The 12,035-nt window shown below is 35.6% G+C and overlaps 2 protein-coding genes across 2 annotated transcripts; one reads left to right on the top strand and one right to left on the bottom strand.

Moving 5' to 3' along the window:
• Positions 1–577: 577 nt before the first annotated feature.
• LOC110683560 (GTPase LSG1-2-like) lies at positions 578–5,623 on the bottom strand. Its single transcript, XM_021859964.1, has 7 exons — positions 5,178–5,623; positions 4,241–4,342; positions 4,070–4,156; positions 2,557–2,650; positions 2,321–2,377; positions 2,115–2,194; positions 578–2,035 (listed from the first exon to the last, which is right to left on the bottom strand). Exons 1-7 carry the CDS (start codon positions 5,399–5,401, stop codon positions 886–888), a joined length of 1,794 nt encoding a protein of 597 aa, XP_021715656.1. The 5' UTR covers positions 5,402–5,623; the 3' UTR covers positions 578–885.
• A 445-nt stretch (positions 5,624–6,068) lies between these two features.
• On the top strand, positions 6,069–10,714 carry LOC110683559 (outer envelope protein 80, chloroplastic-like). The gene is made up of 11 exons (XM_021859963.1): positions 6,069–6,896; positions 7,037–7,103; positions 7,210–7,245; positions 7,347–7,491; positions 7,638–7,796; positions 7,919–7,989; positions 8,103–8,181; positions 8,595–8,710; positions 9,400–9,547; positions 10,132–10,201; positions 10,373–10,714. The coding sequence occupies exons 1-11, from the start codon at positions 6,863–6,865 to the stop codon at positions 10,528–10,530; spliced, it is 1,083 nt and encodes a 360-aa protein (XP_021715655.1). The 5' UTR covers positions 6,069–6,862; the 3' UTR covers positions 10,531–10,714.
• Positions 10,715–12,035: the final 1,321 nt, after the last annotated feature.

Here is a 12,035-nt window from a genome sequence, read left to right as displayed (position 1 = left end):
TTCATGTTGAGCAAATGCACACGGAGTGCTATTGTTACTATATTGTCGCTGTCTTGTCTTTCCAAAAAATTTTAGATTTCGTCATAAACATTGTAAGATGGTAAGAGAGTTTGCCTATTGGAGGATCGATTGTGTTGGTAAGCTTTGCGGTGATTTGTGCAGGAGGTTTCTATTAAATTGGATCACTTGAAGTCCGGCCTGAAAATTGCTCGAGTTTGGGCAGATTTTTAGGGCCAAATGTCGCAAGATACATATGATAAAAAATAATTTGCAACATTCATACAAGTGTTTGTGACTTGTGTGAGGGTTGTATAATCATGTGATGTTTGTAGTAACAAAGAGAGTAAAGGGGCTTGGTGATGGTAGATCAGAACATAAAGTTAATAGTTACTAGAAAAGAGGAGTCTTAAAAATGGGATATCTTATGAAACTTAGATGTTCCCTAGACTGTAAATTGTTTAACTGTGATAAGAGTTTTGGCTAGGAAAAAAAATCCAAGAAATGGACCATGACATGAGATTTCTACCTTTGGCTTTCAAGATTGCAGCTAATCATAAATAAATCATGAACAATAAAATTTTAAAGACCAGTAAGCAACAAGGAAATACTATATCATTTCTAAGGTGTGAAAGAGCGTCAAAACTACAAAATATAACCACTGTTATCCGAGGCTGACACTACGTACAGACCATACACTTCCACAGCACACTGTATCACCATTTTAGACTGTCGCAGTAAACTATTACCCTGAGCAATCCCACCACGACAACTCGACAAGTCCATATTTGTCACGTTAAGTGACTGATGTAGGTAGCAAACACGTACAAGCAGTTCAAAACCAAAGTGATCTTGTACTATATTCGAGGCTTTCAAAGTTACACTGCATTAAGTATGCGGGCCAGTATTCACTGGCTTCTGGAAGGCCCTTGCCAATGGCATCCCATCACCACCATCATTTGTAACCCTCCAAGATCGATCCTTTTTTCTCTGTGGCTTTTTGTGGAGCTTGTGTGGTGCCTTTGGAGCTTTTTTCTTTCCATTAGCTTTATCTGTGGCTAGGCCGTTTGCAAGATCAAAGGATTGAAGATCATCCATTACATCTTGAAGATTCGGTCCATTTTCAAATTCAACAGATGAATCTTCAGCATCAGAGGATTCAGATTCTTCGATGTCTGACAAGCTCGAAGCAGCAGCAGCAGCAGCAGCTATATGTTTCTCTCTGTTCTCGTCTGATACCCCAGGAGGTAGCTCATAGTGCATAAGCTTCCCATCAATATAGTCCTTCAACATTTGACGAGAAGCCCGAGTTTCATCGGGCAGCCCACTTGAAGATGTATACCCCCGAGAAGCACAGTAAGCTCTTAGAAGCTCTGCTGCTAATGGAGGGCGAGACTGAGGCTCATAAGGCTTGGGTTTCGGCAAAGTGATCTTATAAACTTCTTCAATTACATGTCTTGGGACTTTATCTGCAACCACCTGTACCGCATCTCGATGTGCAGTCATTCGATCTATAGGCAAAACCCCACAAGCAATCATCTCATATCTTGAGCTTGTAAAGGACGGGAAAACAAGTCCAGGGCAATCACATAAAGTAAGCTTGTCAGATATTATCAAAGTCTGAAAATGTTTTGTCTTCCCTGGAGTATTGGTGACACCTGCACGCTTTGCTCCAACCAAAGCATTGATGGTTGAACTCTTTCCTACATTAGGGTAGCCAACAAACCCCACAGTCACACCATTTGATGCTAAATGTACTCCGGCATTTCCAACTGAGGAGTGAAAATGAGAGGAACTTGCAGCTTCAGGGCCTGATTTCCTCAATCTCATAATCTCCTCTGCCTCAAACTGTAAGCGGTCCAACAGTTCATCCCTGCCATAGATCTTTGTATCAACATCTTCAGATTCTTGCAATGTATCTTCTTGCATATGCTTTGGAACGCTAAGCATCTTCCCTTCAAGAGCTGCAGAAGCAGCTTTAGCTGACCAAAATACAAAGAGTATTCCATGATCATGGAAGTATTTTGCCCATTTTAGCCTGTACATGATAACGAGATCATTAATAATCAGAAATACAGCAAGGGCACAAAACCCACCAAAGTTTATGAGGTAAGAACCTGATAGAATATGGTAAAAGGTCAGCCTTGTTAATAAGCAGCATTGTTCTTTTGTGCTCATCAACCTCCTGTACATATGCCTAAAGCAAAAAAAAAAAAAAAAAAAAAAAAAAAAAAACATTAAGCAAAATATAAAAATACAGAAAGTGGGCACAAATAGCTCATGATAAGTTCACACAAACAGTTCAGTATAGAAGGGATGATACCTCAAGATCGGGACAACGGTAAAACAGAGGGTTTCTTGCATCGACGACCATAACAATCTGAGAGCAATTAAAAAATCTGTAGGTCAAATAACTTTGAAAAATAAACCATGAAACATTACAAAGAAACCCACATTATATGACCACAAAAAGATTATAATCCTATAAGGAAGATTGAAATACCGTATCTTTTTCCTTTTTTTTTTCAAGCAAGCTTTGACACTTAATAACACACTTACCAGATCACTACGTTCAACCACTCGCCAAAGCTGCCTCCATATATCCAAATTCTTCTCAAATGGAGTAAGGACAAGCTTCTCATTCTCCTCAAGTCTACAACAACATTATTTCCACAAATATTAGTTACATGTTCCACCAATTTAATCAAAGTACAACCACAGAGCAGCAAGAAATGTTCCAGCGACAAGAAGTTGGCTTTAACTATAAAAATAAACGACCATAATTTATACTGTTGATAGAATACTCCCTGAAGATCCTTTATATAACAGAATCTAAGGAACAAACACATGGTCCACTGAAAATAAACTTAAGAAATTCTTCTATATTTAAATAGCTTGCTCAGCATAGTTTGACTCATAATGTCATTCATATCCCCAACAACAAAAAGCCAAGGATTGAGTGCTTCGTAGTTCGTACTCAAAAGGAGTCAAAACCACCCATAACTACTCGTGGCTTTATCTAATCCTTATTTTAACCCCTATCTTTATAATATATGTCCTTATACAACCTTGCCCTTACTTGACCTTTGCCTCACCCCTAAACTCTTAACTGCATGTTGAAAGTCACCCTTACGGCCTTACATGCCTTATTCACTAATAACCCTCATAACTCCTTAACCCAAACCAAACCTTCACCATTAATGTTCCGATCTAACCTTTTCTTCCAACCCACACGAACCCCAACCTCGCTTCCCTTATACAACATACTGCTCACAACCCCCAACTTCTTCCTATTCTTCCCTTTGAAACCTCCACTTCTAAGTCCCCAGCCCCCACTCAACTTCTCTTCCCTTCTGCATTCAGCTCCTCAGCCTCAACTTATGCCTCTTACCCTAACACCCTCCCCACCTAACTCCCCATCCCGAAACTTGCTCCTCTTTTGACCCCTATAGAGCGAAAGAGCTGCCTGGTGATCAGTCCAGCTTCCTTCATTCCAGCACCAAACTCAACCTCTTCTCTGGCATCTCTCTTTCACTCTCCAGGACACCAGCAATGATGCAATCTAGAAGGGATTGGATTGAAGGGCTTAAAAATTTAAGGAAAAGATATATGATAAAATTCAGGGGCATACGGTGAACAAGGCAAAGGGAAACTGGTTCAAAATGTAGAGCATTTTGTAAGACAACCTTAAAGCTTATATCAACGAGGTCTTCACCCGCCTAGTGTGAACAAAGAGAATGATTTTCTGAACATAATATGAATCCGAGGCATATTGGATACACTCAATTCGTCATCAATTATGCAATTTGATAAATGAAAGTTCCTATGCATTTTAGACTGTAAAGCACATTTGATATGAGGCAGATTAGTTTGAATAAAGTACATCATGCAAGAGATGGTTCAGTGGAAGAATATATATTACACGTACTGAGCAAATTTTTCAAAGATATGGAAAATACATTATTCCCCTCTTTTTCTAGGTGAAATTTAAACTATCAATAGGAATATGACATCTACTGATCAAATAACAGACTTCAAAAAGAAGCACAATAAATACTAAAATGGAACTTACTTGGCAAGGCCTCTACGCCATGTTAAAAAGGCTTGCTTTTCATTGATATCAAGCTCATCTACTGTCATCTCGGCAGTCCATGGCGGTCTACAGAAGAAAAAACACAGCTCACTTAAACTCAATCAAGAATAAGAACAAAAAATTTAATCTGAGGTAGGCGACAGTAGTTACCTTCGAGGGACACGAAGGCTGCCAGCATGCAATTCCTCCTCTTTCTTCTGTTGCTTCCTCCTTTGATCAGGTGTCAAGGCAGCGATGCTTGAACTAGAGTCCCTACATACAGAATTAATAATATGATCCATCATTGGAACCAAAAGATATAAGTGCGACATGATTGCAATTCAAAGATAGATCAGCAAAGCAGCTTTTCACAAGGCTGACCTTAACATGCTAGACAATAGCAGTAGTAGTGAGCATACTAGAAATGACAGTAGAAAAAATCAATAAAATTAATAGCAAATTTTCAAGAGTTGAAAACTCAAGTGTTCCTGTTTCTGAATACTATAACTTCCATAAGGCCTCATATCCGGGAGGCAGTGACATTCATTGATCAGATTGTGTGTATATTTTGACACGGATTGTCCCAAGTGAATGTCCTAGGTAAAAAGTCACCACTAACAACAATCAATTCATTTCATTACCAGTAAACAACACCTATGCATGACAGATATCAATCATGTAACATAGAGGAGAACAGCACCAAATCAATTGATAAGGAGCTTATCTTCTACCTGACCTAATATGCATTTAAAAGACAAAGAAATTGTTCTTTCTGCACTTCAAACCTACCTCATGAAACTTACAACATTTCCATCTAAAACCAGAAATGGCATAAACTTTATTTACCAATACAAATGAGTTCAAGAAAAACATAAAGTTCAGCAGTTAACATCCCAAAAATCCCCGATAAACAAAATTTCTATCTTTCTTAAAACCCTTAAACCCATATCAGAAAATCCCCAATAAACATAAAAATTTCTATCTTTCCCAAGAACCCTTAAACCCAAATCAAACCACTAATCACACAATTAACAAGAGAAAAGCACAAAATTAAAACAATAATGATAAAAACAGGAAAATTAAATTAATAAAGAGAGGAAGGACATACGAATCAACGAGTAATTGAGGAACAGGGTTGTCGGCAGTGAAGACACGGTCAGCTTCATCAGCTTGTTCAAGAACAGCATCAATGTCGGAAACATCAGTAACAGAAATTAGGGCTTTCTTGTTGTGGGTTTTGTAAAAGCGACCTTTTTCTTTGGTTTGCTCAACAACATGATTATGGTGCTTAACTAGGGCTCTTCCAAGCCCTGTTTTTTCTCCTTTACCCATAAAAAAAGTCTGAATTTTTCTTCCCAAATCTTTTCTTGTATTGAAGAAGGATGCAAAAAGGAGGCGCCTTTCTTTGGGCTTTGGCAAATGGCAATGGCTGCCTGTTTCAGCGGTAGTGGATGAATAGAATAGAAGTTGGGAGAAAAATGAGAGTGAGTTTATGCCTTCCGAGTTAGCTCGGTTGAGTCCCACGTATGTGCTGAGTTCATGCTTTTGTGGGGTTTGCTAAATGCGAATTGTGATTTGTGGGTGTATAGCGCAAATTCTAGCGCACCCTACGCGTAGAATTTGTTATATACGTCCGGATAATTACTTATTTGTTGATTAAATGAGCAAATGACTCTTCACTTCTCGTATATATAATAGACTCTTCTTTACACCATGCCACTACTTTTGAACATGTAGTAAAAAAAAAAAAAATTAACAATTGTAAATTTTAAATATTTGGTAAAGAATCTAAACATCAACAAAATTGAATATTTAGTAAAAAAAAATCGCAAATTCGCAATACACCACGCTTATACTTTTGAACATTTAGTAAAAAATCTAAACAATCGCAAAATTTGAACTTTTAGTAAAAACAATTTAAACAATCCCAAATTTTGAATATATAGAATATTAAATACAACACTATATAATAAACGTACTTGAATTTCAAAAATTGAAAAATTATGAACCTAATGGATTTGAATTAAAGTGAATTAAACTAAATTAAAAGACTAAAAATAAGTCCAATAGAACATAGTCTAATTCTTTCAAATATTTTCAATGTGACCCCTTTCAAACTTTAATGAGAGTAATAACAAATTAGAAAATTAGATACAAAATGAGATAAGCATAATCTTTGCATAGTATCATTAATTAATCGGTAGAATCTTCATATCAATCATTTACTTTAGCTCTATTAAAAAAAAATAAAAAATCATTTACTTTAGCTTTTTCACTCTTGCTTGATTATACGTAGTATAATATTAGTAATGGTAAAAACCAAATTATATAGAACTGTTAATCTCTAATAGTCTAATACTACCATAAAGGTTCTAAATTAGTTAAAACCGTCAATATTATTAACAGTTTTACACTTATTAATGTCAAACCTTAAAATCGAGTCAATAAATGGTATTGTGAGAAGAACTTTTTAAATCAATGTATATAAGCCTATAAGGAATTAGTTTATGTTACGAAATATTATACTTGTATTGTTTTGGCAAATCACCCCATTATGAATTATGCAAAAGCAATTGAAATTTTAGAAGAAAAAAAAAAAGAGCACAATTCAAGAAGTTAGAAAGCCCAAGGAGAAAGAAAGAGACAACTTCTAAGTTCTAACCCATATGCTACTCCAACACAACCTTTCTTCTCTCTTTATCATCTCCTTTATAATTTTACACTGCAATTGCTTGCCTTCATTTCAAATTTTTTCGGGTTCAATTTTTTCATGATTGTTGTCAGACATTATTCATGGGAGCTCAGAAGAGCATCCATGCTGGTAAAGGTCAGTTCTTTTTTCTCTTTCAATTCTCAATTTTTTTTTTAAAAAATTTAATTTTACTAAATTAATATGGACAATTAATGAACTGGGTATTCAGCATTTGCAATTTGGTAATTATATTCTATAATTTTGTTGTTCGTCAGCCAAAATTGATGTCAATGTAGATTTGAGTCACAAGCTATGCGCTGCTTTAATGCTGCCCCCTTTCAGGTTTCCATCTTTATCTCTTAATTCATATTAATACCAGCAAATTTTTAGTCTTGTTAATTAATTGATCATGTTATTAATATGCATTTTTATTTAATTTCTGCAATAGGAATTCTGGAGGTCCTCTTTCATTAGTTATTGGGAGGTAATAAATTATAAAACTTGGAATATTGGAGGTTAAAAGCTTTGATAATTATATGCTTAAATTTGTGGAAAATTATGAAATTAATATGTGTTTTATGGCAGTTTATGCATTAAGCACCCTAATTTATTTGGTGGAAGTGAGAAGCTTGATGTGTTTTGGGACAAAGGATTGTATGACACAAATGTTGTGGTGGCTTATAGGAGGCCTAGGCCTGAATGGCTTCCTCAGCAGTCTGTTGTGGTTCAGGTTTGATCACTGCTTATCATAGTTTTCGAGTTGGATGATGATTATTAAAATTCTCGAGTAGCGAATTACTTTTGTTAAGCATTTTTAGACCATTTGGGCATTTGTTGGGTGGAATTTCTTATGCAAATATTTCTCTGGAAAATCAGCATTCTATTTCACCTGAGATTGGAGTTCATGGTTTGCCCGTCGATAACTTCTCACAATCTGGGAGTGGGGGTGTAAATCTCTGTCGCTCCTCCGTGGGTTTAGAATTGAGTGAGCCTGCTAGCTCCAATTGGAGCAGTACAACCAGTGTAAAATTTGAGGTGAGGTAACATGCCACAAATTGAAAATTTTGCTTTGTGTATTAAAAATTGAGTCATTTGTGAACTCAAGTACGAGTTTTTATATGAATTTTTTTGTCAAATATTTATGGTATCCTGTGCAGCATGTTTGCCCTATGAGCGATGAAGGACGCCCTATAAACCGAGATCTTGATGGTTTTCCGGTGACTTGCAGGTTATTGAGATTATCCACGTCAGTTTGTATTTAAACTTGTCTAGTGGTATGCTTTCCAAGGCACTAATTTTGACAATTGTTTTTCCTATCCCTTTGAAATGTCCTGTGTACAGCGGAGGCACCCATGATAGTATGGTGGTGTTAAAACAAGAAACTCGTTACGCCAGGGCAAATGACAATTTCTTTAGTCGTGTATTATTCTCAACTTATGATCTAAGATGTGAACTTCTTACCACAAATTACTTACATTGTGTTTGGATAGATTAGGGGGAAGGAAAAGAAGGGGAGGGAGGAGAAGGGGTGGGAAGGGAAGGGGAGGGGAGGGAAGAATGAAGAGTTTTCCTTCCAAATCTCTCCATTGTTGAAGAGATCAATTTCTTGCAATTCTATCCCTCCATTTCTTTCCCCTCCAATTCTCTTCCTTCCTCATTTGCTATCCAAATGAGAAATTATATATCCCTCAATTTATCTTCCCTTCCTTTCCCTCTATTTCCTTCAATCCAAACAAAGTGTTAAGGAAATGAGATATGAGTTTCTGCTGCATATTACTTAATTGTTCTTGTTTTTTTTTTTTTTTTTTTTTTTTTTTTTTTTTTTTATTTCAGTTCAGCTTGCAGATAGAACAAGGAGTTCCAGTTTTGTCCAAATGGCTTGTTTTTAACCGATTCAAGTTTGTTGGCACTAAGGGTATCAAACTTGGGCCTTCTATTTTATTGACAAGGTGAGCACCGAGAGATAGGAACTAATGGAGTTGTAATTTATGTTTGGAGGTTGAAAAAAGAATTTTGATGACATAGTTCAATGATGCAATTTAATAATATAGATTTTAGAGATTGATCAACTTATTTGACTGTAAAGAATTGAAGTCAGCTTAAAATTCACATATTTGCAATCTTGGATAAATTTAATTCCTTTTGGTAATTGTAATATAAAAATAATAGTTAGATCCTGTTCCTTTTTTTGTTGCAGTTATCCCCTGTTCATTTTTCTTGTCCTACACTGGCGCTATCAATTAGTGCCCGAGCTCTAACAATCCCTCTATTACTGATTAGTGTCTTCTCCCTCTAAATCTAGAACATTTCATTCAAGCTGGTGTTAAGCTTCTTCGCATAATACACATCTTTAACATCATTGTGATTCCGATATTTGCTCTGACAGTCTGACGTAGGATTATTTCCTGAATTCTGATAAAGTTTGAGCTAGACTAGTCTGTACTCAATTGCAGTTACATTGTAATTCTCCTTTCCACAATTTGAATCATCAGAATCATTATCACATTGGACAATATAATCTCTGCACCCATGTTTGTTAGAGTTTTAGTCCGCGTTCATTTCTGAAACACGAATGCATGTATAGATGCTTGTTGTAGGTATTATTTTCTCATCTTTAATTACATGAAATTCTCAACAGTATTACTGGAGGTTCCATTGTGGGGGATATGGCTCCTTACCAAGCATTTGCTATTGGTGGTCTTGGTAGTGTTAGAGGGTATGGTGAAGGTGCTGTTGGAACTGGAAGATCATGTTTGGTTGCCAACAGTGATTTAACGTTCCCGTTGGTAAGTATTTGCTTTCACACTTAGCAAATTTACGTATGAGGTGTTTCTGTAGCTATTTTATAAACCATGTTGCTGACTCCCTGGCAGTTTTGCAATTAACTGTGTCACCTGGATAATTTCTTCTTGTCATTTGACCCTTTTTCCCCTCTTCTGCTTAGGCTTAATGTTTCATTCTCGTACTTTGGTTGGACCTTATGTGTGCCACACACAGCCACAGTTCCAGAATATTGTAATTGTTGTCTGTTTTCATGTAGGTTAATGACGTTTAGGATCATCCTAGATCAGCTAGTACTCCTAAGTAACATCCAATTATGAGTTTTAAAAAAAAAGGTAACATCCAATTAGCTTGATTATATGAGCCGTCATTGAATGAGCCTCCCTAATACAATGTTACATGGACTTTTAATTGGTGGCAACAAGATGTATGATAGATTATTGACTTGTTACTATATTTGCTTCAAACTGTCCCCCCAGGTCTCCTCTCTATCTCGGAGTAATTGCATGTTCTGACAATTTTATTTATGTTTTGATTTGTTGGCATGTTCTATGTAGCCCTTAGAATTTTTCCTTTCTCTTATCTCCAGAGCAAAATGTTAGAAGGTGCAATTTTCTTAGATTACGGATCTGATCTGGGTTCTGGTCGGCTTGTTCCTGGTATGTTCCATCTATTTTGAAGCATTTCACCTATACTTTTTCAGAGCTTGCTTTCTGATCTCTCTGATGTAGATATATTCGAAGATTTTGTTTGAAGCTGCATTACTTTTCTCTGCAAATTTAGACTTAGCTGGGAATTAAGTTACAACTTTTTTGGTTGGGATATGACAGGAAATCCAGCCTTGCGACAAGGCAAACCAGGAAGCGGAGTTGGGATAGGATATGGCTTACGCTTCAAATCACCATTTGGCCACTTCCAAGTTGATTATGCTATGAATAGTTACCAACAGAAAACTGTCTACTTCAACATCACCAATGTATCTTCATAAATGACTCTTGCAATTCCTTTGCAGACCACAATGAAGACTTTCCTGATTAGTTTTTAGCTGATATTTACTCGACGATTCATTATTCTTTACAATCCCTGGTATCTTCACCTACAATGTACAAATGTTGATGATGAAGAACATTATTGACCGCGGCTTGAAATGCAAGACTTGCTTTCACCATCAATTGAAGACACTTGATATTAACTAAGTGTTCAATCCATTGATACGAGTCTTTGGTTTTCGTTTTCTCTTTCGCAAGGACTCCTTCACAAAGTCCAATTTCTCAATGGCATATTCTTGTATGTGTTGACTATGTTAAAAGAAAAGAACTTGGAAAATTTTTAATTGAAGGGATTGAATATCTTGCTTGATGTAAATCAATGAATATTCCAAACTTGCAAACATAGTTTGACCATAAATACTGTATAATTAAGTATTAAAACTTACGAGTATGAAATTTTATATTAACATCTATTTGGCAACATTTTACGATGGATATATTAGCATTTGTTTCTGACACGTAGTAAAAAAACTGTAGTCAAAGTGAGTACTTGAAAAAAGAAAAAGATAAAATTATGTCAAATTATTCTGAAACGGATGAAGTACCGTGTAATATCGCTGTTGACCAATTGTCAAAGTAAGGCAAAGGGGCAATGTTTTTAAGCAGTTTAGTGATGACATAGACCAAAGGCTGAAATCTCAATAGGCCAGTAGGCCCATGCTCTTTGTATATTTCCAAATGGGCTTCAATTTGATTCTTGTGAAAAGAAAAATTATTGATGTCATATCCCAAAATGCTTTGCTGCTTAACTTTGGTGAATGAATTGAATATATGCTGCTAATGTGAAAGTCCAAGCACCCACTAGAATTTAGATTATCATAGTTTCAAACCTTTGAAAATTATACATTCGTAGTATTATGGTTACTGCATAAGTAGTGATAATATACAGAGTGTACACATCATATGTTACAAGATTTCACATTAAACTCTTCTATGTAATAGTAATAAAATGAATCATGTAGAATTTTAACGAGTGAAGACTAATCAATAAGAAGAGGGTGTAAATCTAATTCCTACTTATTAGCCTTGACATTTTCTTTTAAGAAACTACGGTGTAGAAGAATAAACCGTAAGGAAAAGTAGGTGATCAAAAATTATCATTTTATATCAATTTCGCGAGTTCCCAATTCAAAAAATAAATTGATGATGGAGTACTACTTAGTAATTAGTATAGATCAAGAGTCAAATATATAGATGACGCAGCATATTTGAACCAAGTTATAATTAATAGCAAATAAAAGAGATAATGAAATACTTCATGCATGAACTAATCAAAGATGAAACATGATAAAACAAATACCTTAGGGGCAGTTGGCCCTATATTCTCTCATAGTATGAAAATGATTTAAAAGGAGGTTGTTTGCATTGGTGTTCTCTATAAAAGCGCAATATTTGATTGATTAGTGATAATAATTCAAACAAATATTAGTTAATTATATGATTA

This window comes from Chenopodium quinoa, unplaced genomic scaffold (assembly GCF_001683475.1).
Source record: "Chenopodium quinoa cultivar QQ74 unplaced genomic scaffold, ASM168347v1, whole genome shotgun sequence".
In the NCBI taxonomy this organism is placed as follows: domain Eukaryota; kingdom Viridiplantae; phylum Streptophyta; class Magnoliopsida; order Caryophyllales; family Amaranthaceae; genus Chenopodium; species Chenopodium quinoa.
Note: the sequence above shows the minus strand (reverse complement) of the source record. Positions and strands in the feature narration are given on the sequence as shown.